Raw genomic sequence first — 23,909 nt, 5'->3', positions numbered from 1 at the left:
AAAAAGAGGAATATGGTAGAATTATTAAATTATGTGACTAATATGTATCATTTAATTACATTTTTAAAAAGTAATTAATTAGATATTATAAAAACTAAAGTAGAATGACTATAAAAAATATATATGTAGGTATTCAAATATTTTTAGACATTAAAACAATCTAATAAAATGTACAAAATCCTTACAAATTTAAAATTAAAAAAAAAAAAAAATCCTAACTCAAAACTAATTAAAACTATATTATCTCAACGATACTAAACTGACACCGCTACATGCACATTATTAAGTTATAGGCAAACACTAATGCTGAAGCTAGTCCAAACGCATAATAAAAGTCTGCCAAGACATACAGAAAAACATAGTTTTGTGGTATTACTGAGTAATACTTAAAGAACACTGTAATGGAAAGTATTTCAACTTCTTTAAAGTACGTAAAGCCGACATTTTACACTCGTTTTGAATAAAAGGCGAATATAACAGGTGAAGTCTCAAAACATTTTAGGTCTACAAAATGTCGATGTGAACATCGAAAGGGACATTTTCGCTACATTTACAACACACTAAACATAAAAAGCACTGTTGACAACACACATATTTACCAGCAAAGTGACTCCTGATACTCTTCGGAAACATATCCCATATATCATTGCAGTCAAATGGCGCCAAAATCTTTGCAGGCCGATCTTAGCAACAATGGTGCCATCTAGTGAAGAGAACTGCACTTCACCGCCAAACATTTCATTACACGTCGCCAATTGTTTAGAAAATTAACAAACTGTGGTTACATAAGTTTTATTTCAAAACAATTTATGAAATTGGCAAAATTAAATTTACATCATAAACATTAAATGGTAAAAGGACAAATAAACCCTCTTCCATATTGTTAAACTTGACAAGAGTACAAAATAGTTTGTCCTATTCGACTACCCTTAAAAGCGCTTCATCTATCCATCGAATGCTGTTATTTTATCCGAGTATACCTCCACGATTATATTCAATATTAAGACAGCGTCTCAGTGTCTGAGACTTCCAGTAATGCTAATGTTAAAAGACACAGCAAAAATCGTTCCATCATACAGAATCCACTGACCATAAGAATACATTTGCAATACACCATAGCATATCACTCAAAAAGGCTGCATATCAAACACTATTTCCTCTACAAAAAAAAAGAAAAAAACTAACAAAATCACATCATGTAATCAGACTTGTTCAGGAGAGCCAGAGCACAAGTCACCCACAGAGCCCATATGCCACCTTTACAGGCTAAGAAGGAAAACAAACCATTTATTTGTTAGATAACTGCAGAAAATAGTTTCCAGTTTTGCTAGTTAGATAAAGAATCTTCTGTACAGACTTTAGATAATAGTTTTAAATTATACTAAATATTATTTTAAGTTTAACAGTAGCGTACTGTTGAACACGTGACCCATAACATGAAACCTTAATAGAGCATATTGACAAAATGTATAATTGTTACTGACCTGAAGGGTTACAGAGAAGATATGCAGTTCATTTAAAATACCTGCATGCTTATTTAATTAACAGAAAACAGGACAGTTTGTAGCGGAACATTGCACTCTTTTTTCATACTCAACACGAGTAAGAGAAAGACTGGAATCGGTCACAGAACATGCATGATTGTCTGTTTGTACATTTCTAAAGGTTTGACGGGGAGAGCGGAGTTGTAAAAGGAAATTAAAAAAAAACAAATAAGACCGACGTACTGATGAAACTGGACAGACAAAAAGAATTTCCCCAGAAAGGCATTTGCACTTGTCCATTAGCAGTCCATTGACTAACTGAAAGCGGGAGAGGGATGCAGTGTAGGAGCTTCTGCAGCTGAGGGTTTGTTCTGCTTTCACAGAAGGCAGCGTGTTGACAAGATGGCAGCCATGAAGCCGCTTACGCTTCGCTTAGTACCTGTGTGAACAGTTCATTTACCTTAGAAATGCAAATTGAATATTGACATAAAATACAAAACAATAGGACGTGCCTCACCTTTCTGGCAAATTCTGGGAGGATGAATGCCGCACGGTGGATTTCAGGATTGTAGTATTTGAGTTTCATGCTCTCAATCTCATCTCTGGGTAGTTCTCGTAGTGGCTCACGGAAATTAGTTTTCTGCAATAAACAAATTAATTTACTGATGGTAACATTCTAAGAACTAGCAATATTTATTAAATGCATTTCTCATACTAACCAAGGCAGCATTTAATGGACCAAAAATACAGTAATGACATTGAGAAATTATGTGATGGCAAAACTGGATTTGAAGCAGCTATTATTACAGTCAATCTTAGAAATCTTAGCTGATCTGCTGCTCATGAAAAACTATCAGTGTTGAAACCAGTGGTTCTGCTTAATATTTTTGAAGAAACTGTGATAATTTAAAGATTATTTGAAGAAGGCAATATTCAGAAGAGCAGAATTTGCTTAAAAAATGTAATGTTTTGTAATCTTTTGTAATGTTACAAATGACTTGACTGATCAATTTGGCATCCTTGCAGGAAAAAAACCAAAAAAAAAAAACTAAGCGTAGTGTATGAACAGCAAGCGTAACGAAGCGTACAAAAAGCTATAAAAGGGAATCGTTCAAACTAAAGCAGAGTAATTGAATGCTAATAAGTAAAACCATACCGTATTTTTACTGCAAAGCATGAAGCCGATTTGTCCACTTGGATATGTTGGAATGGTGCAGTATGCATAGTCTACTACAGGAAAGAGGGTCTTACAAAAAGTCTGCATTTCTTTGATTAGCTCTAAATGCAACCACTGACACTCTCCTGTGAAATTACAAACAAAAAAAACTTGTTAAACGCACATCTTTAAGATTTTTCATTTGAGGTTTTTTTTGTAGATTTGTGGTTATATCAACCTTGACAACAGAGAATTCCTCCATCACAAAGTGCCGTTTTCATGAGCTGATAGTAAGACTCTTTGAACAGGCTTTCAGCCGGACCTGTGACAGGGTGAAATGAGATCAGTCTGAAATGAACACCATGTTTTGTCTGGAGTCATCGGCTACATCATTATTTACCAATGCAAAGAAGAAACTTCAACGCCACACATTGGGCTGCATACCGACAGGGTCTGAGGAGTCTGTGATGATGACATCAAAGGCATCCTGGTTCTTTTTCATAAATTCAAAGCCATCACCTACATGCAGAGTGAGTTTGGGGCTGAAGAAGCCTTTTGCCATTCCAGGGAGGTACTTCTTGGAGACATTTATTACATCCTGTGGGAAAACAATCCATGAAATTAATCAGCATGTTAAAGCACGAAATTTGAAGAAAATGTCAAAACCTTTAGATATGCAACAAAATCCATTTCCAGAGCGAGTTTCTGATACCTTCATACATGTTTTTAACAAATGTTTAAAAAAAAAAAAAAAAAAAAAAGGCATCATTTAAATGCATGAATTAAAAACAAAAAGACAGCATAGAACCGACAGAGAAAACAAATGAGTCTTAGGAAGGTTTTAAAAAAAAAAAGAGAGAGGTAGATGGTAAACTATTCTCTACATTCTTTGAAGCAAGATTTATTAATGTTTAGAAACCTCTTATACTTAAATTATTAAATGATTTGATATTAAAAAGAAAAGCAAAACGGTAATATTAAATAACATCAACATTATTTTTTGAGTTTTCTATTTTAATATGTAATTAATTCCTGTGATGGTAAAGCTGAATTTCCAGCAGCCATTACCCCAGTCTTCAGTGTCACGTGATTCTTTAATAAACCACATGAAGTCTGGGGTCAGTAAGACACTTTAATGTTTGTGGAAGAGGTCTCTTTTGCTCACTAAGGCTGCTTTTGCAGTAAAAACAACAATATTGTGAGCTTACTACAATTTAAAAAATGTTTCCTGTTTAAAAGTTTAATTCTATTTACATAAATTATACTTAAATTTAAAAAAAGTGTTTTTAAACATTAATTACAAATGTCTTTAGTGCAATTTGTGATTAATTTAATCCTCATTGAGGTATTAACTTATTACCAAAATCTTTTGAGAAAAAGCATACACTGGATACAAACCTCATCAATTTCACACTGAACGACAGACTCAACCAGTGGATGTTTGACCACCTCCCTCAGGACCCCTCCATCTCCTCCACCAATGATGAGAACCTGACGAAAGGAACGGGGTCATACAACTCAACACCTAAACACTGTCAGATTCCACCAAATCATATTCATATGATGGACAAAAACGAAACAGCATACCTTCTTTGGGCAAGGGTGGCAGCAGAGAGGTAGGTTGGCAATCATTTCTTGATAAGAAAATTCATCTCGCTCTGTGCATTGGATGACTCCATCCAAAACCAGCACATTTCCGTAAGTTTTACTGCAAAAAGAGAAGCGATAATGATCAACAAAAATGTAAGAAAAACAAGTTTAAAAGAAGCAAAGATCCACTTAAAGCATTCTTAAGGGTGGACTAGGCATTGCAACTATGAACATGTGATTGAGATGACAGCTGACACCTCTGACCTCTCATTGCATATCCTGTTGGGCAACACCTACATGTGCACATACTTCATTTGATTGAATTTCAGAGAATAGTCAATGATTGCAACTCTACACTTACCTTTCCAACTGTATTAAAGGCTCTAGTAGCAATAAAGCACTGACGGGTGTTAAAATAGCCGATAACGCCTCGGACAGGTCAAATGTTCTTTTCATTTTCTAACGCACCGCAGAATTATTATTTCCATTTTTTATGTTTTGACGCGTCGGAATCGCTGCAGTATAAATGTTTTACGTGTAACATAAACGGCTAGTGCAAAATCAATGCGATCTCACAGTTCAGTGCCACGCCAGACCTACAGCAGGCGATGCAGTTAGCATTCTAGCCGCAGCCACCCACACAGCAAGACACCAATAAGCCAACGTGCCTTCTGAGTGGACATCTTTTATAAAAGTGAGGAAATCACAGCACTCTCCATCAGTTCTGAGCCACGGCTTTACTCACGCGCTGCCAGAAAACACGGCAAGTTAGCGAAAGCGCTAATTTAAGCCACTTTGCACCACGACTCACCTTTTAAAAACCATCACATCCTGGAACTTCGATTTTTTATGATACAACACCTCCTCTACTTGAAGACTCATCGCTTGGCCGGGCCATAATGTGCACGTTTCGGTGAACCACCCGTCTTTAATGTTGTCCATTGCCGGGGATTTAAATGTAAGCAGCGGTGGGCTGTAGTAGTCTGAACACACCAGTCCACTGCAAGGAGTTACTGGGGATCTTGAGCGCCGACTGACACGTTGGGCGTTCTCTGCGCCGCAACCGAACCCAAGAAACAAGAGGCGACCAATGGCAGCTGGCTGACGTCATCAACAAGCGCGAGGACGGGGCATGTCTGTGCAAGCATGGTTGATTGTGCTCAGGTGAGGACGAGCCCCACGTGAAAATAGGGATCTAGATGTTAGCTTTGTGGTTGTGAGCGAACGGGAACGCCAGACGTGCTCTGGTTTGTTTATATATTAAGTATAAGTACAAATTGTCTTGTTTTCGTGTTTATTTTTGTTCCATTTAACATTTTAAATGACAGTTGAGTTATGGCACTTTCCATTAACAGGGTACAAAACAGAAGCTTTTATTTTTCATTTTTCCACTTTCAATATTGAAACAAAAAACGAGTGAACGCTCGGTTCTCGATTTTGGTTTTCTAGTTTTAAAAAGGAAAATCCGTTGGCCGCCAAGTATAGGGACCCTTTCAGATTTTTATTTTTAAAATGTTCCACATAATAGACATGTTAAGGCAAATAACAATTTTGAAAAGAAAATCATCAAAATTGTGACAAATCATAGGACATGCTCATAATTATGAGAGAAAAAAGTTTTTACATAAGTTAGACACAGAACGTCAAGTTTTCTGTACATTTTTGATTTTAGAAAGCACACATTTTTTCTGGAAGAAATAGGTTTCTTTTGGGGGAAATAAGATACGTTTGGTAAATGTTGGTTATCAATCACTGAAAACCAAACTAAGTTTTATTTAAAGAAAGAGATCAATGGGAAGTGCCTTTTTTTTTAATTTGGGAGGGGAAAAAAGCATGAGAATTATGCCTCTAATCCTGCGCAAATGTCATAGAACACCAAAGTATACCATATTTTTGGAAAGTGCCGTAAGCTCTTATTTTTACTTTGAATACAGTTTACGTAACACATTTTCCCATGAAGACAAAATTACAACAAAAAATTGTACTGGTTATTCCACATTCTACTGAATGAACGAATCATCCACAAGGCACACTTGACAATATAGGCAGCTTTTGATACAGTGCAGACAAAACATTACCTATTATCTAGACTTTCCAGCTGACAGAACATGAAAAGCTGTTCAATTGTATGTAATATTCACAGAACACAGAATATTAATACGTATACAATCATGCACACTATGTGGAATATAATACAGTAGACATATCAGAAACAATTTAAATAAAAAAAAATCTGTTAACATCAATGATTATAATCATGTTTTTTAAAAAAATGCTACTGATCATTCTTTTAGCTGTCTACCAATAAATTTAGACCAGCACAACCTAATCGTTAGGATTGGGATTGGCATCTGGATACTGGGAAAGATCAAAGGTCAGCACCTTGCTGATGACACAATCTCCTTGCTGTGAATAAATGAAAAGATTCAGTTTGTTATAATGCCACAATTATGGATTTTTGAAAATGACCTTTCATGCAGAGTATAACACTGGTCTAAGTGAATAAAAACATCCTGCGAAGTTTTAAATCTGAAAGAGCATCGTATTGTATCTTGAAAGAGTCGACTCTGAATCTTTGAAACTAGTCGTTGTTAAAATGAGTCCCATCCCGTTTCATGTTGACATTAAAATGAAACCGCATATTTCCAGTCTACTTTTCGTTCTGAATGAAAATGCCAATTCATTTCTTACCACTAGGTGACTATTTATGAGTGTTAAAAGCTCACAAACACTGCTTCAAATGAAATCAACAAATCACCATAAATTAATCATTGAACGAATCGCTTGGGATTCATTGAACAAATTGTTTTTTGACCTTACATGCATGTTAACGTGTTGTTTGGGACTCTCAAAACCTTTTATAACCAATAATAGGGGAACTTAAGATTAAGATTTATATTGTCCATTGCTGAAATACAAACCTCAGGGTAAACTCCTATGAGTGAGTCGGCTTTTGTGTAGAACTCCTCTTTCAGAGAAATAACAATTGCCTGGAAATTCTGTACTGACTGGTCCTTTATGTAGTTGGCCACCTGCAAAGTTAAAAGTGCATATTTCATAGTGATGCTATTCAATTCACACGCACATTTGGAAGAGGCCTTCCTATAAGTACACACCTTGCCTATGTTGGTGTTATCCAATGCAGCATCAATCTCATCGAGGACAAAGAAAGGTGCAGGCTTGTAGCTATAAGGGAAAAGCGATGACATTTTTAAAACGGAGGGCAAAACATACAAGTTTTACTTTTAAAGATTTGGTAGAAGATTTATTGCACCTGTGAATTGCAAAAAGAAGAGCTAAAGCTGCCACAGTTTTCTCTCCTCCAGACAGGTTGTCCATGGGCCTGAATCTCTTTCCTGGAGCCACACAGTTGTAGTTGATTCCATCTAAGTATGGTTCTTCTGGGTTCTCTGGCCCCAGGAATGCCTGAGAAAATATAATGTATTGTAAAAATTCTACTTGTGTAATTGAAGGAAAGGGATTTCAGAGTTCAGAGTGTTTCTTATTAACCTGTGCACTGCTGTTACGTGACAGTGCTTTGTAGATCTCATCAATGTTGGTGGCAACAGACTCGAAACAAGCATTGAAGCGGTCAAACCGCTCTTTCTTGATCTGCTCAAAGGCCTGTTTTGCTTTCTTTGCTCTTTTCCGGGCAGCTTCAAACTCTGTAAGGCACATCAACATATGGATTTTTTAAAATAAAAACATGTCAGCTGAATTTCATGAATACTGTACATAAGAAAAAAGTAGACATTGTAGCTATATTATTATTATTTAGGCTCAGTGGGAAGTCCAAGTTTAAAATTATTTAAAATAATAAAAAAAAAAAGAAGCAGACATTGTATTATTTTAATTTGCTCTTTGTCATGAGTCTAGCCTCTGGGATTCTTCCAGCTCACCACCATAGGGCTCCCTGACCTGATTTTTGACTTTATCACCCATGACTACTTCTTCCATAATCCCCATTGCTGAGCATTTGAGTTGGTTGGTAAACATTATGTTGCCTTGCCTGTGTATGATCCTGGATTGCTTACCTTTTTTTGATCATTTGCTGTCTATCTATTGTTTCTGCCTCGTTTGCCTGGAACTTCTTTGTGATTGTTTGCTGACTGTTTTTCAACTACGACTGAAAATTTAATTTCAAGACTAGGAAAATGTTTAAATCTTAGAATCCTGTAATGATAACCAAATCATAAAAAGTGTTTAATTTGTATTAAAGTTTAAAAATTAAAATAATGACTGTAAAATATTATCACTCCAAGTTTCTTTAAATAAAAATGTTGTCATTAAAGTGCCTAACAGAAAAGCCACTAATTTAGACTCCCAGGTTGGTATAGGCATATGAGCCTGGCTCACCATCGCTGGTCTCCTGGAACTTGTCTCTAACACTCTCGAGTTTCTCCATGGCCTTCATGTTGGGAGCACTGATTCTCTGCAGGATGCTCTGCTGCTCGTTCAGCCTCTGCTGTAGGGTGTTCATCTCTGCCTTGATCTCTTCTTCTGACAAAGCATCCTATAGAAAGGTTTTACATCGCTTGTGATAGAACCAGGTTGTCGGTTAAACAACAAATGTATAAAACTTAATCATATAAAATTACCTTGAGGTCCTCATTCAAGTTGCTGTAGTCAATCTCTATGAGGGCCTCTTTAGCATGTACAGAGCTTGATGCCTTCGGACTGTTGATGGAATCCTCAACTTGTGAACTTCCCTATGTAGACAGATCAGTGTATATGCCTGAGCTCACAAAAGTATTAAAGTATGTTGTGAAAAGTGTTGTCTGTACCTCGCCCTGGCTGATGTCATCCATTGTCCCTGATTTGAGGGGCAGTTTGATGTCCTGCATCTTGCAGGCTTGCAACAAGTTGTGTCTGTCACTGCGTTTCTGTTCCAGTTTAGTTTCAATGGCAGTTACTTCCTTCTGCAGCTGGGTCAGCTCTCTATTATTACATGCATACGACAGAGCCCCACACTAATGTTTTTTAACTGACTCAAACTAAATTTAATTGAATTTAAATCTTACACTAGATTTGAGAACATGCAAATTGAGAGAATAAAATATTAATGTTCTCACTTGTTGGCAGATCCTAGTTTCTTGCGGATCTCCTCCATCTCTCGGTTCTTGTCATTTACCTCTCCCTTCTTAGTGAGGTGCTGGTTCTTCAGGTCTTGTAACTGTGCCATTGTCTCATCAATGATCTTCATGTGCCTGTGTTCCTCCTGAGATGGTGAGAGAACAATACGAGTAACTGTTTAGTTTTCATGCCAAAAGATTCCACTCATACGTGGTTTACTTGTCAAGACCTTTTATTCCTCTTTTATTCTTTGTTACCTTTTTAAGTCTTTCAATCTCATTCTCATCCTTTTTTACAGTCTGCTCCCACATCATCACTTTCTCCTGATCCTCCTTCAACTGGTTCTTCTCATAATCAAGCTGGATGGCTAGACGGGTCTTCTGTGTCTCAAACTCCAGTCTAGAATTGCAGAATAACAAAAACTTGACCGTGGCAGTCCATTACTTTTTAGTAATTTTTATACGTGTCCTTAAGAGGTTTACCGTTTTTTGGCAATCTCATTTTGCCTCTTTACTTTTTCTTCTTCAAACTCTCTGATATTTCGCACACCAATCTCTTGGCAGAATTCAACAAAGACCTCATCCTCCACCTAAGAATGACCACAATACATAATAATTGTTGGAGCATCAACTTTTTTGACCACATTTTAATTTTCCCCTGAGCTCTTACCAGATTCATGCGGTCTCTTAACTCTGTGATGTCCCTCTCTCGTGATTGGATGATTCGTTTGATGTCATTTATCCGTGGGCCAAAATTTGCCAGTTCACTCTCCAACTTTGATTTCTCCTACAAAGACACAGATGTATTTTGAAAAAATACATTGTAACAACAGTGACTTCATTAGATACCACCTGTGATTTTTAACATTTAAAGTTTAGGTAATGTTTATGATTCTCTCATGATTTTGATGTTTTGTCTTAAGGCATTGTTTGTACCTGCATGTTCAGTGAGAGGTGGCGGGTTTTTGTCTGTTCCAGATCACTCTGAGAATATTTCAGCCTCATCTGCAGCCCGTGAGCCTGAGATTGGACCTGCCTGAGCTCTGCCTCCTTTCTCTTTGCTTTCATTTGTTCCTGAGGAGACAAGCATTAGATGCAAAACCAGCTTGGTAAAAAAAAAGTCTGTCATGTGATTTTACTTCCACATAATACTTATGTTTTAATTTCACAAATTAATGCATTATGGTAGGCCTGTCACAACTGGTCATCGGACTATTCTTATTTGATCTAATCTGCACAAACCGGTGTGCAAATATTACATTCCAGACAGTGTATGAGACCACACTGAAAATGTTCATTTACATTTTAGTTAAAATAAAAAATAACAATTATTTCCACTTAAAAGACTTTAAAACAATCAATCAATAAATTTTATGCGAATTAAGTTATGTTGAATATTATTACAAAATAAGGCTATTATTATTATTATATTATTATAAACTGGTCATGGCGGTGTTTGAATGAAGAGGACTCAAAAAATTAAATATTTAAAATATTTATTATATCACTTTAAAATAGTTTTGTGATTGTTTTAATTGATTAATTTAAATTTAAGATTAAGATTAATTGATTTCGTTTTTAAAAAATGTTTACCATTTTCATATTTATACAACATTTTGTATATTTATGTTAGAACTTACTTTATAATCACATAGAATTGGCATGACATGCTCGTGACAGCCCTAAATGCCTAAAAGCTTTGTGCAAAGCTTCTGTTTAGATCTTTTGTATTCCACCTTCAATTCCTCTGTTAGTTTCTCTTTCTTTTCCTTAAGTTTGTCCACAGCTTTCTCATCCCACCGTCGAGCCTTCGCTTTCAGGTCACTAGCTCCACCAGAGATCACACCTGACTTTTGGAAGAGAGTTCCATCCAAAGCCACGGTCTGTAAAGGATCACAACAAAACAGAAGGCGAATAGTTTGTTACCTTTTGATATGTGTTTTACATTCAACGTATATGACATATTTAAACCTTATGCCGGTATGGTCCTCCAAAGGCGATCCTGCGAGCGTCCTCCACATTCTCACACACTAAAGCATTGCCGCAGGCATACTGAAGGGCTTTCTTTATGTGTGGCGGCTCATAGCGGATCACATCGATCACTAGTTTTGCCCCCCTAAGCTCTCTCAGTTTCTCATCTGTGGGTTTCACCTTGAGGGAGAGAAGCACATGTCCAGTGAAACACGTGGTTCAGCTCATAATTCATTACTCATTAATTGTTAATTTAAATCAATCTGTACCTCCAAATAGTCAAGAGGTAGAAAGGTCTCTGGTTCTCCTCTTTGCTCTTTAATGTACTGGATGCAATCTCTGCCGGTTTTCTCAGAGTCCACAATAATGGCGTCCATGTTTTTTCCCAGGACTTTGGTCACTGCAATTTGGTACTTCTTCTGGGTGGGCTGGCATAAGTCGATCAGTCTGCCATACTGTTTGGATATAGATTTAAACATGAAGGTTTAAATGGAATTTATGTTGAAATAATGAAAAAACTCTGAATGCTTTTTGTGGACATTTTACTAGCTTCTGCTGCAAGCTTAGATTGAAAATGTGTCTATACACTCAGCAACTCACTACTGAGCCAGGGTAAAGCCGTTTAATGCTCTCCATAATTTCAGCTTTGCGCTGCTGCCGGCTGTTCTCCTGCCTGTCAATGCGAGCATCTCCAAGTTGCTCCATCACCTGTGACCAGAATCATCTCAACAGTGAAAATACATTCTTGGTCAAATGATGCATAAGAGTATGAGTAAATGTGTTCATTTTTGTACTTGATTTAACTCCATGTTTATCTCATCAATCCTTCTTTTGGCCAGCTCCACTTCCTCAGTAAGTTCCTCTTCCATACGCCTCTGTTCATCCAGAGACTGTCTGGTGAGAGAAACACAACAACGGGTAGTAATTGTTTGCCATAACATGAAACTGAAGAGTGAAGAAAAGTAAAAAAAAATCTCTTTTTAGAGCTAAAACTATGTATTTTATAAGGATCTTTGTAACACCTGCTAGTTGCAATATAGTCCTCCAGCTTTTCAATGCGCTTTTGGTTTTCCTCAATCTCACGAATCTTCTGTTTGATTTTGGCCTGGAATCAGAAAGGAATATAAGCTGTCAGTCTTTTACAGAAAGACAAAAGAAAAGAGCTTACAATCACTTTTCAGTCTACCTCCGTACCTCAGTCTCAATTTTCTTCCTCTCCTCCAAATCCAGTCGGTCCTGGTCAGCCTTCTGGTCCCGGTTAAACTTCTCTAGCTCCTGTGCCAAAGTAGCTGCCCGCTTACTGGCCTCCTCCTTTAGCCTGTGATACTGCTTCACCTGATATAACATTATAAGTTTACAATGAAACACTGACATTTATTGACATATTGACAAAAAATAGTATTTCAATATGTTCTTGTATTTTACAGATAATGTTAATTAGACAATATTTTGATGAGTGTTATTATTGTGCTGATATCTTGAGGACATAGACAGCTGACTCCTAAAGTTTTTGATATTTTTCATAATTCTGTGTGGAGGTCAGTTCACACTGATAAAAATTTTCTTTTAAATCAACTTCATCTGAAGTGGCATGATGTATTATTTAATGCAGAACATTTATCCTGCAGTTACGAATGCATTTAAATTGTGTTTTGATATAAAATGTTGAATACTGTTATTCAAAATGATTTAAATAATAAAAACAAACTTTTTATTGAATGTGAAATTAAAACCAGTAGGAGTCAGCATGTCATTGTTAATAAGTGAGTCATTGCGATTGAACCAAATAAATTAAACGTTTTGATTCATTCAGGAATGAAACACTGTATCCCTCAGAGATGAAAAACAGTGCTGTGACTGTGTTTGGAATTATTTTGTTTGGAAATAGAGCAAAAACAGGCAGTATGGTGTCTAAAATGTAGGTATCTAAATTAAATTGTATTACATTTGTAATCATGGTCATATTTGGAGAAATAAACGGCACTATTCATGTTGACACTGATTAACTATATGAAATTATATAAATATTGAATTTTTTTTTGTCCCCAAATCTTGAATTATATGATGAATCATGCAGTGAAAGAACACACTCTTAATGCGCTCTGTCTTCGACTCACCTGGTTCTCCTCCAGTGTCAAATCTTGGCCTTGACTCTGTGCCTCCTCTTCCATCCGCTCCTCAAACTCCTGCCTCGCCATCTCCACAGCACCTTGCTCATGATCCAGTTCCTCTATGTCTGCCTTGCGCTTCTTGTACATCTTCTGGGCGTTCTGCAAGGATTTTCGAGCCACCTCCAGCTTCTTAATTTTATGGGCAGTGTTCTCCTTGGCCTTGATATACTGTGGCCGTTTCTGGTTCAGCTCAGCATCTTTCTCTCTAGACGAGGTTTAGATTAGTAGTTCTTTAGCAAACTGTGACCATTTTAGAGCTAGAGTTATAGTCAGCTTATTCTAATAATAATATTACAAGTCTAATGGTAGGTTATTATAGTTAACGAAATAAAATCCATAAAAGGAACATTTTCGTTACTTAAAAAAAAAAGTTAAATGAAATAAAATATAAACCACTTAAAATTCTATTATTTCAGCAACCGTTTCAAATTTTCATGGTAACATTAGTATAAAGACCAATTCTCACTATTAACTAGTTGCTTATTAGCTTGTCTGTTACTAGGATATTGGCTGTTCACTAGAACTTATGCATTTTCTACATGATCATATTCTACATCCTTAATCCTACCCAATACCTAAACTAAAAAGTCATAGTTAATAGTAGTTAGTTAATAGTGAGAACTAGACCTTAAAATACAGTGGGACCATTTTCATTTACAATGATTTCCCAAAATAACAAAATGGAAATAAAAAAAACAACTTATATTTATAAAAAAACAACAACAACAAAAACAACACTAACGCAATGGGGTAAACTATGAAAACTAAACTAAAATAACACCACTCCAATGTCTAAAGCAAATGTATATTAAAGTTATTTCCACTTGTAGATGAATATATAGTACAGTATATATAGGGCCTATCACTCACTTTATCTCCTTCTCCACATTCTGCTGATCCCTCATCATTCTTCCCAGCTCTTTCTTCTTTTCCTTGAGCTCTTCTTCTACATGATCCATCTTCTTCCTGTCCTTCTCAATCTCACGGTTGCGTTGAGACAACTCTCTGTTCAGCTTCTCGATCTCCTCCTCATTGTGGTAGAGTTTAAAGAGCTGTAGCTGAACATGAGCCCTGACCACCTCATCCTTCAGTCTCTGGTACCTCTCAGCCTGAACAAAGAGCAAAACTCCAACTCCGGGACTGCGGTAAAATAAGATGTTGCAAAATAGTTTACCTCCTCTTTCTCCTGTTTGGCTTCTTTGCGCTCCGCTGCGATGTTCTTCTTACGGTGATAGTTGAACTGTGTGTCCTCTTCAGCTTTCACCATCTCTTTCTTTCTGCGGTCATATTCCTGGGCCAGCTCACCAGAACGGGAGATCTCCTCAAACAAAGTGGTCCTCTCTTTGGGATTCTTCATGGCTATGGACTCCACTGCACCCTGCACAACAAATTCACAAAGACATACAAGACTCAAATATCTCATACAGGTTATCTTATATTTTCCATAATCCTGACAAAGCAGGAGTTTATGTGCATGTATACCTGGAACACAAGAAAATTTCTGGCCTTAATTAGGATACCCAGTTTTTCCAGCTCCTCGCTGTAGTCTGAAAGCCCGACCACCTTGTTGTTGATTCGGTACTCTGAGGAGGAACCTGAAACATAAAAATAGTTAGTCTCACATGGTAAAAATGATTCATAGAACTACTAAATAAGGGTTTACTTACTATTATGAAGCTGTAACTACTTTCAGAAATGCATTTTTAACATTTACCAATGATGACTCGTGTGAAGGTGCATTCATCTCCATTGTCCTCGCAGTACACCATGCTCACAAAGGCACGGTTGGCCGCTGGTTTTCCCACTGGTGCTCCATGGATGAGGTCCTTCAGGGTTTTAACACGCAGGTTACTGGTCTTCTCTGCTAATACAAAACTGATGGCATCCATAAGGTTTGACTTCCCTACAGAGCAGTGATTTTAGAGTTAGTGGAGTGCACTATCATTTTAAAGGTTTATTATGTATATTTTGATTCATATTTACCTTTTTTCTCATTCATTTGCTTTAAACAACATTTTGAAATAAACTGAAGGACGACAGTAATATTGAAAAAAAATGTTTTTTGAAAAAGAAAGACTTTTGTCTCCTTGGTAAACAAATGAGGAAAAAATATATATATTGTAGAACAACAGAATTTATCATTTTAAGCGAACCAAGTGTCTGGCTTCCAAGAAAAACTTTCTTATACAGTTTAGGTATAATCTATTTAACAGAAAAAAAGTGAAAAATATGACGAAGAAAACGATGCACACGAAAAAAATATATACATCCAAGAAATATAGCCACATTGAGATCCATAATGCAGCGGGAATACTAGACACATGCATCAGCTGCATCCCTGCAGTCCACCGCGCTGCATCAGCACCCGAGACAAACACTTACCGGATCCATTTGGGCCGATTATTGCCGTAAATTTGTGAAACGGTCCGATTATTTGACGTCCTTTGTAAGATTTGAAATTTTCAATCTCGATCAGTTTTAAATATCCCATGCTGGTTGATTTATCTCAGGAGAGAGATGTCCGATTGATGCTCTGTGCAGGGTTTGGTAAACGCGTTTCTCCAGACGTTGTTTGGCGGCGGCAAAGCGGATTTAAAACGAACTGGCAACTAGATATGTTAGGCTACATATAGTGTATACAGACAATAATAATCTGACATAAAATGATCTCGTGTACACGCCCCCCGTCTAGAGCAGAATGCAGGCAAAATAAAAGTCCTAGAGCCAGGGAGAGATTCGACTGAATTATTGTTTTTTTTTTTTATTATTATTGTTCGTTATTTTTTATTGTAATTTGTTACTTTATTATTATTGTTGTAAATCTCCGCACGTTTTTGTTTTTATCAAGATATAATTCTAGTTTGAATACATCTAGGCTACGGAATATTACATTTTAAAGAACTATGACATTTCAAACTCACCCCAATGATTAATACCTAAGGGAGCTGTTTATGGTACTGAATTTCGCACCAGCACCGTGCCTGGTTACAATCTTTTAACTTTTTATATATAAATCTTTGTTTCAGTTTATATATATTTCAGGGTTTTTTGCCGTTTGTTTTAAAATATATAATTTAGCTTTAGTGATTTGGTGTTATTTTTGTAAAACGATGGTAATGAAAATTAAAAAAATATTGCCATGGCAACTTGCAAAAATAAAACACGTGCTTTACGTTTTATTTTATTTCACCTTTTTCAAGCATGTAGCTTCAGTTAACTATAATTTCGGTTTGGAAAACGAAATTTGCATATCCAAATAATTTTTCATGAATAATATATGTCTGTCAAACGTATCCCATAACGTACTAAAGCCGCGTCACCAGTTACCATGGCTACCATGTCAAACACTCATCAAACACAAGAGGAAAGCAGGCGCACTCCCGTTCGTCGAAACCCAACTGATATTCACCAGTAAGGTTTTGATGTTTTATCTTCACATGTGCGCAATTAAAATGCTAGCTGTTTATGTTATTAATAGATACGCAAGAAATAAAAATAAATGCAGCTTCTCGGTGGCGGTGAGGGAGAGAGGTGGCTGGTGTTAGAGAAGTTTGTTGATATAAAACTGTGCTTTGACAGAACATGTACAAGGCTGATTTACCCGTGGATGAGTCTGCGCAGCGGGTGGTGGAACGGCGTCGGGCCGCAGAGGCTGAACGCAAAAACCGAATATTCAGCACGAGAAGTCGAGTAATCGGGGTTGACCTGCACGCGCTCCACAAACAGCGGGAGGAGAAACAAGAACTGCTGGAGATGGAGAAGCAGCGGGACATGGCTCATGGTAAGACGCATTACCTCTGCGCTACTTCTGTCTAGCAAAGCAAGCTGAAAGTTCACGCATCGAACAAATTATTTTGTAAGCTATATAACGCCTGTATTTCGCGGGTTTTTTTTAAATCAATAACGGATCGACCGCAGTCGGATACGAAACACTGGTCTATGATGTCCTTTGTTGTTCAGATCTGTTGCGCTTGTCCCTGGATGAAATGGTAATGCAACAGAATAAAGAGGAAGAGGAGTTGCGAAAAGAGTTGGCTCAGGACCTGGTCCGATATAGAGCAATATATCAACGTGCTGAGGACAGCCGTGATGCAGATATCAACTCTAACCGACAGGTGGCGCCAGACGCCAGTATTTCTGTGTCGGACTCTGCATTGGGACCCGCCAGTATGCAAGTGTTTTTGGTAAGCCTAGCATGTACTGTCAAGTGTTTGTTGGGACACAGCAACAGCTAAAGCCTGACAAATGACAGGTTAACACTTATGGTCTAATTTATTTGAAGGTGTCCTTGTTACGGTGTAATTAAACGTTTCAAGGGATTTAAAACGAAAATTCTGTTATAATTCACTCCACCCTCATGTGGTCTAAAACCTGTATGAGTTTATTTATTCTGCTAAACACAAAAGGTGGTACTTTGAAGAATGTGGTTAACCAAACATGGACCCTACTGATTTCCACAACACGAAAAACAAATAGTTATATGTTAACAAAATACCTTCTTTAGGCGTTTAACAGAAGAAAGAAACTCATACAGGTTTGGAACAATTTTAAGGATGAGTAAATAAATGGATGGTTCAGACAAACATTTTATCATTAAGTCATGAACAATATTTGTATACATGTACTTACTATGGGTTTAAGTTAGGATAAGGGCTTGGTATAGGTTAGTTGCATGCAATTATGTATGTTTTACCGTTCACAGGTGTAATAGGAACATTAAAATATAATGTTACAAAAATTTAAGTTTTCTTAATTTGAGTAAGAAAAGTTTTTTATAAGCTTTTTAGGTCTTTCACAGTTTTTTGTCTATTTAAATAGTCTTAGTGTGACAAAAAAAAGTCTCAAATAAAACAGTCTTAAAAACTGAATATGTGACTGAATGCGTGTCATAATAGTAATATACATTGCCAAGACCCCAATGGAAAGCATATTTATTCAGCTTTCAGATTATGTATAAATATCAATTATTATTTCTTATTAAAATAGTTTTATTGGAAATATAGCATGATGCCATTGTTCATATTCTATTAATATGTTTATTCTCACTCGGTCAGGGAGAAGGAGTTAAAGAAAAAGAAAAGAAAAGAGCTCAGATGGAAATGAATGAGAGAAACCTGAGAGCTCAAAAGGAGGAGAGAGAAAAACAAGAAAGAGAACAAAAAAACAGAGGTAAACGGATTACATTATATCCCATTTATCCCTGTAATGTTAAAACGGAAGGAAAGATAATGTAAGTGTATTTCATTGTGTTTATTAGCAAAGAGATTCTGATCATGCATATAATATCTGTGTTTGTTTGCAGAGCTGCTAACCGGCAGGGAGTTGGTGGAAAAAGACCTTAGGGCAGTGAAGCTGAATGTCCTGGAGGAAGAGTGCAAAAGAGCGGCACACATTGCACTCAGTCATTACAATCGAGCTCAGGTATTATTTTCACCACTTAACTAATAAAGACACTCATTTGTGTGTATTTTTAGTAGGTTATTAAATATTTAATAAATACTGTTCACCCAATAACAAACAAAGTCATTTTCTCACCCTCAAGATGTTCAAAACAGCTTTCATGGAAAATGGACAGGAGATCTAATGGAGAATTTTGACACTGCTATTTTCTATACTCCAAAATCATACACTGTACAGAGTCGTCAACCTGCCATTGTCACCCCAAAAAGCTATTCTTATCCAATATGATGCTAATATGCACCAACAAGGGTTAGAAATGACATGGTGATGTGTAAATCATGATCGAAAAAACCCAGAGGCACCATATGTCTTTGAGATGAAAGATCAAGGTAACATCTGACCTCTCTTCGCAGGCTGAGGAGAGGATGGAGAGGGAGCAACAAGAGAGACGGAGGAGAGAGGGAGAGGAGCTGGCTGAGGTGCGGTACATGGTGACCTCTGACCTCCTGACAGAGCGACCAGAGGCTGCCAAGAGAAAAAACGAATCCTCAGCAGAGGGTCCACGAGTCCTGACTGACCGCTGGAAGGGCATGACCCCACCGCAGATCAGTGAAATCCACAGAAAGAGAGAAGAGCAGTGTTTGGAGAAAGAGGTTAAGATCCTGCCATTTGAGCATGCTTTTTATAGTCATCATAAAAGTAATACTCTTTTATCCCTTTCCAATTTGACCAGAGACTGAGAGAGATGGAGAGGCAGAGAGATGTGGCCTGGGATTACCATCTGACAGAGCAGGCCAGACAGCAGGAGAGAGACGATAATAGAGACAAGGAGTTGCAGAGAGAGAGGAGAACGCAGCTCGATAAATACAATCAACAGCTGGCACGAGAGCAGCAAGCACAGTAAGTGGCACATTCATATTACACACTTTTGTTAAAAACACACAGCGGGATGCAAGCAGAATGCAGACAACTGGAGAATAAACAATCAAGAGTAGTAAAAGACCTTAAAAATGGTCTGAACAATTCATTGCTGCACATTATTCTTTTTTTAGATTTTAAATAACTTGTTCTTCTTCTACACCTTTTCTGTTTAGCCAAAAATAACAGCATTTTAAGCTACTGGTTGGTAATGCAATCTTACCAATAGCTAATAAAATAATGATAATAAGAGTCACTTTTTTTTACAATTCCAAATTCCATCCTGCATTTTGTCTTGTTTAATATATTCTATTTTACCTGGATATACACTACCGAAGAAATAATTACTTTTATTCAGCAAGGATGCAGCATTAAATTCATCAAAAACCATAAACATATTCCACAGAAATTAAACAAGTGTCTTCAACAGGGATAGTAATAAGAAATGTTTCTTGAGCAGCAAATAATTTCTGAAAGATCATGTGACACTGAAGACTGGAGTAATGGCTGCTGAAATTTCAGCTTTACCATCAGAGGAATTAATTAAATTGAAATATAATTCATTAATATTATAATGATAAAATATATAATATCATAGAGAAAACATTTATTTGAAAATGTAATAATATTTCACTATATTGTTATTTTTATTGCATTATTGATCAAATAAATGCCGACCTGGTGAGAATAAGAGAGAATAAGAAAAAAGTGTTATGCTCACTTTGACACTAACACCAAAAGTGAGTACTTAATAATAGATACGTTTCCGTGTGTATGCAAATGTTTAGCTACTATTAATAACAATGATGCTAGTAGCTATTAGCAAAGTAAATCTTGTATATCTAGAAACACAGTATTTTCTGTTTTTCAGCCAACACTACCTGGACAAGCAGCTGTATACCAACCGTCCCACAGTTCAGTACTTCACCCAGTTCAGCACAAGCTCTCGCTAAAGAACCATCTCATTCCATCCTCTCAGCTAATCATTCTCCTGCACGACAAATAAAGTGAAGTACTGGATTTCAAAGCACTGTGTACGTTTGACATTCATAAATTGGACTTATACAGTAGGTATTGCTGACAGTTGCCATTATAAAATGTTATATAGTGATAGAATATTGCAGATGTAGATTGATTTAAGTATTTACTTACACTGGCTTATGGTGATGCAGATACAATTACAAAATCCAGGCAGCCCACCCTCACTTCCCTTTCAGTCCACAACACTGCAGGGGAATGTGACCAATACAGTCCCACAACCTCATTCATCTCGTCCTTCATTTATTTTCACATCATATGCAGTAACAAACAAAACATACAGGAGGAATAAGAGACTATTATGTCAAGCTTATTTATGCATTAAGCCTACAGTTTAAGATGCATTATGAGCTTGAATGCGTACATTTGACGAGTAACAACAGAAACAGCAACGTTCGTCCGCTAGTCAAGCTTTAAACGGTGCCCTCCCACCCAGTTTTAGTTGCAGTAGCAGAGGGCAGTATAGTGGATATCCGAGAGTCGATTCACCTCCGAGCTCAATACACAGTCAAGACACTGACAAAATACACAAGTCGTCTAGCAGCAGTTCAGTTGAATATTGAGTTGAATATAATTTGCATCACTTCCCCCTCCTGTAAGAAAATAGATCTCTAAGAGACTTTTGTCCTGAGTGTGTCTGTACAGCTTTTGTGAGGGAGGCTAACACAGATCGGACAATCCCAGAGGGCTGGGAATCACTGCAAAAAGCCCGCCGCAAGACAGTGGTCTCAAAGATCTGAGTCAGCGTGTTTCTATTGCTCCCTGGAAGCGTGTGTGTGTGTGTGTGTGTGTGTGTGTGTGTGTGTGTGTGCAAATAAGATGACTGCGTCCCTCCTTTCACGCTGCCTCTGCAGCAATAGATTCTAATCAGATACGCACAATACTGCCATTCTTTAGCACTCGGGAAACTATAAGCGCAATCATGTTTCAATTAGCTTTTTTCTGTCTCTTTTATCCAATCAGCTTTTTTTCAGAACCTGCAACATTTATTTATCAAAGGACTTTTTTTTTAGTTATTTAAAACTATGCACTACTTGTCTACCACACTCAAATCACAACTAACAAGTTACTCTAAAGTTTAAAAAAAAGTTACAAAACTCAAACAAATGTAAAAAACAATCAACAAGACACAGTTTTCAACGTCATAACAAACAATCTTTTGGGCTATATTTACATTCATCTGGAAATTAAGAGATTTTTTTTCTCCCTGTGCCCTTCTCTTGAGAAATACCAGATGTGCCATAGATTCTCTCAGTGCTATATTCTGCTATATTTGTTTATCAAACATCAGATCAAATAAACCAAAAAGCAAAAAAAGGAACAAATGCTATTTGGTATACTGGTATGGAACTATTCCCACCCAAACAAAGCATACATTCTGTGTAATAAGACAAGCCAATACATGATTGCATTTTACGTAACCAACCTAAACTGTGACGTTCCCTCCCACAGCCCTATCTAACTCAATACGACCTCAAATCTACGCACCTTACGTGTGTATTCTTATGGCTTTACACCAACAGGACTGCAAGAGAGAATCAGTACAGCTTAATACAATGCTGAAAACAAGAATTAAGAACACAGACATACAGAGGGAGGAGTAAACATGAGAGATGGTGGTGATTATGTTGTCGAAGGCAGGCACAGGAACCGATGGAGATGAAAGAGTATTATAATACTGTATTTGGCTAAATTGATAGATGCTTGTATGTACAGCTTGCTATAAACGATCTAGCGTCGTAGAGCCATTGCATCTCATGTATGTACATCTGTAATCGTAACTGAGGGGATGCCGATATGTATCATCTATTGAATCACTACAATATTACAATATATCAACATACAGGTGACTTAAAAGGTACTGTAAGCAAATTGTATGGAACGGAATTGTTTAAATGGTGGCAGATCTGAAGGTGACATTGTAATAGATTGTAGGAAATTCGCTGGAAGGATGGATTATGGCATCGAGTTAAAAATTAAACATTTCACAATATCAAGATGATTTTGTAATTTCTGAAAAGTGCTGGGCAATGTACAAACAGCTACTCTAATATAACTAAATTTAGCATTGTTATTCACCAAGAAAAAAAAAAAAAAAAAACCTCTGTCAGAACATGAACACAGAGAAAGATGTTTGTAATATGTACCAGCAGGGCAATGTTAATCTTTTTAGGATGTGTGTCTAAAACGGAGAGGTTCCACAATGGCTAACATCACTTACAGCACCTTTAAAACACGACACAAATGGATTCTTGTGTAAAAAAAAATAATAATAATAAATTAATAATAAAAATGGTTCAGGCAAGTCTTCAAAGAATTAAAATAAAGCAACAAATGGTAGAGATGCACAAAACACAATAAGTTGATTAAATTTTGCAACCAGTATAACCAGCTCACGCTGTCTATATGCTTGCACAACGCACTTAGTCATGATTTTAAGGCCCTCAGCTTCTCTCTTCTCCCTCACACCCTCCATCCGCAACGCTTTTTATTGACTAACAGGTGAATCCGACTCCGATTTGAATTGCCATTCGCCATGGGAGCTTGGCATCTACTTTGTCACTGGATTAGTCCCTTCTTGTCACATTTGAATAACTGTAAACGGCTATAGCCTATGGCCAATTTTATACCATAAAATGAGCGATAATATCTGTAAACAACGAGCATGGCAGTCTACTTGTTTATGTATATGTCAGTCGAATGTTTTCCTCTGGCTGTGTTAAAAGTGTTGTGTTGTTCCAATTATGTCCAGCAGTGCATCTGGATGGTTTTCTTGGCATCTTGTGTTTGTGTTTAGGTCTCATTATTGTGGATTTTGGATTATTTGGTCAGTCACGAGCGGTTGCAACAGGTGGGCACATGTGTGAATCCACATTTGGTCTCGTGCCGCTCCGGCTAGTCAAGGAGGGCGGCGGAGTTGGGCAGGCCGTGGTGGGAGATGGCTGTGGCAGGATTTAAAGGGGAACTCTCTTGAGTCCCGGGGTCAGGAACATCTCGAGCTCCGCTGCTCTGACTGGCCAGCGACTCGTCCATGATGACCTCGGTCTGCATGCTGTTGCTGTTGGCGTATTCGTCTAGAGCTTCGTCGGTACATAGCTTACTATCTCGC

At 37.1% G+C, this 23,909-nt stretch overlaps 4 protein-coding genes across 6 annotated transcripts in view; 1 reads left to right on the top strand and 3 right to left on the bottom strand.

Moving 5' to 3' along the window:
• Positions 1 to 776: 776 nt before the first annotated feature.
• On the bottom strand, positions 777 to 5,184 carry srm (spermidine synthase). The gene is made up of 8 exons (XM_043224309.1): positions 5,042 to 5,184; positions 4,228 to 4,348; positions 4,039 to 4,131; positions 3,085 to 3,238; positions 2,879 to 2,962; positions 2,641 to 2,786; positions 2,002 to 2,124; positions 777 to 1,923 (listed from the first exon to the last, which is right to left on the bottom strand). Exons 1-8 carry the CDS (start codon positions 5,170 to 5,172, stop codon positions 1,906 to 1,908), a joined length of 870 nt encoding a protein of 289 aa, XP_043080244.1. The 5' UTR covers positions 5,173 to 5,184; the 3' UTR covers positions 777 to 1,905.
• Positions 5,185 to 5,302: 118 nt separating this feature from the next.
• On the top strand, positions 5,303 to 22,880 carry ribc1 (RIB43A domain with coiled-coils 1). Of its 2 annotated transcripts, none has more exons than XM_043224307.1 (8): positions 5,303 to 5,394; positions 17,024 to 17,225; positions 17,405 to 17,628; positions 18,499 to 18,613; positions 18,747 to 18,865; positions 19,258 to 19,497; positions 19,578 to 19,744; positions 20,634 to 22,880. In XM_043224307.1, the coding sequence occupies exons 1-8, from the start codon at positions 5,377 to 5,379 to the stop codon at positions 20,713 to 20,715; spliced, it is 1,167 nt and encodes a 388-aa protein (XP_043080242.1). In that variant the 5' UTR covers positions 5,303 to 5,376; the 3' UTR covers positions 20,716 to 22,880. The 2 variants fall into 2 exon arrangements, with proteins under 2 accessions (XP_043080242.1, XP_043080243.1); XM_043224308.1 differs by lacking the exon at positions 5,303 to 5,394 and adding an exon at positions 16,647 to 16,855.
• On the bottom strand, positions 5,508 to 16,150 carry smc1a (structural maintenance of chromosomes 1A). Of its 2 annotated transcripts, XM_043224305.1 has the most exons (27): positions 15,827 to 16,150; positions 15,428 to 15,470; positions 15,159 to 15,347; positions 14,927 to 15,039; positions 14,619 to 14,822; positions 14,315 to 14,553; positions 13,391 to 13,649; positions 12,468 to 12,608; positions 12,296 to 12,378; positions 12,068 to 12,167; positions 11,874 to 11,981; positions 11,543 to 11,728; positions 11,274 to 11,453; positions 11,039 to 11,185; positions 10,239 to 10,376; positions 9,973 to 10,089; positions 9,786 to 9,892; positions 9,561 to 9,702; positions 9,303 to 9,448; positions 9,015 to 9,168; positions 8,829 to 8,939; positions 8,587 to 8,743; positions 7,741 to 7,895; positions 7,505 to 7,656; positions 7,347 to 7,416; positions 7,152 to 7,262; positions 5,508 to 6,636 (listed from the first exon to the last, which is right to left on the bottom strand). In XM_043224305.1, exons 1-27 carry the CDS (start codon positions 15,833 to 15,835, stop codon positions 6,556 to 6,558), a joined length of 3,642 nt encoding a protein of 1,213 aa, XP_043080240.1. In that variant the 5' UTR covers positions 15,836 to 16,150; the 3' UTR covers positions 5,508 to 6,555. The 2 variants fall into 2 exon arrangements, with proteins under 2 accessions (XP_043080240.1, XP_043080239.1); XM_043224304.1 differs by lacking the exon at positions 15,428 to 15,470.
• Positions 21,027 to 23,909, bottom strand: part of l1cama (L1 cell adhesion molecule, paralog a) — a 44,959-nt gene continuing 42,076 nt past the window's right edge. The window contains 1 exon segment of the mRNA XM_043224303.1: positions 21,027 to 23,907. Within this exon segment, the coding sequence (XP_043080238.1) occupies positions 23,696 to 23,907 (212 nt within the window). The 3' untranslated portion in view covers positions 21,027 to 23,695.

The sequence above is a fragment of the Puntigrus tetrazona genome, chromosome 23 (assembly GCF_018831695.1).
Source record: "Puntigrus tetrazona isolate hp1 chromosome 23, ASM1883169v1, whole genome shotgun sequence".
NCBI classification, from domain to species: Eukaryota; Metazoa; Chordata; class Actinopteri; order Cypriniformes; family Cyprinidae; genus Puntigrus; species Puntigrus tetrazona.
This window is presented reverse-complemented; position numbering and strand designations above follow the sequence as displayed.

What these genes read in the sequence shown, in the direction of transcription:
- srm (XM_043224309.1), bottom strand. Translation starts at nt 5,172, where the DNA reads ATGGACAACATTAAAGACGGGTGGTTCACCGAAACGTGCACATTATGG. An exon ending in GCCACCCTTGCCCAAAGAAG is followed by an intron (nt 4,132 to 4,227) that starts GTATGCTGTTTC and finishes TCCTTTCGTCAG; the next exon opens with GTTCTCATCATTGGTGGAGG. An exon ending in AGGAATTCTCTGTTGTCAAG is followed by an intron (nt 2,787 to 2,878) that starts GTTGATATAACC and finishes GTAATTTCACAG; the next exon opens with GAGAGTGTCAGTGGTTGCAT.
- ribc1 (XM_043224307.1), top strand. An exon ending in GTCATTACAATCGAGCTCAG is followed by an intron (nt 18,866 to 19,257) that starts GTATTATTTTCA and finishes CTCTCTTCGCAG; the next exon opens with GCTGAGGAGAGGATGGAGAG. An exon ending in GCACGAGAGCAGCAAGCACA is followed by an intron (nt 19,745 to 20,633) that starts GTAAGTGGCACA and finishes TCTGTTTTTCAG; the next exon opens with CCAACACTACCTGGACAAGC.
- smc1a (XM_043224304.1), bottom strand. Translation starts at nt 15,935, where the DNA reads ATGGGATATTTAAAACTGATCGAGATTGAAAATTTCAAATCTTACAAA. An exon ending in TACCTCTTGACTATTTGGAG is followed by an intron (nt 11,454 to 11,542) that starts GTACAGATTGAT and finishes CTCTCCCTCAAG; the next exon opens with GTGAAACCCACAGATGAGAA. An exon ending in AGATTGAAAGACTTAAAAAG is followed by an intron (nt 9,449 to 9,560) that starts GTAACAAAGAAT and finishes TCACCATCTCAG; the next exon opens with GAGGAACACAGGCACATGAA.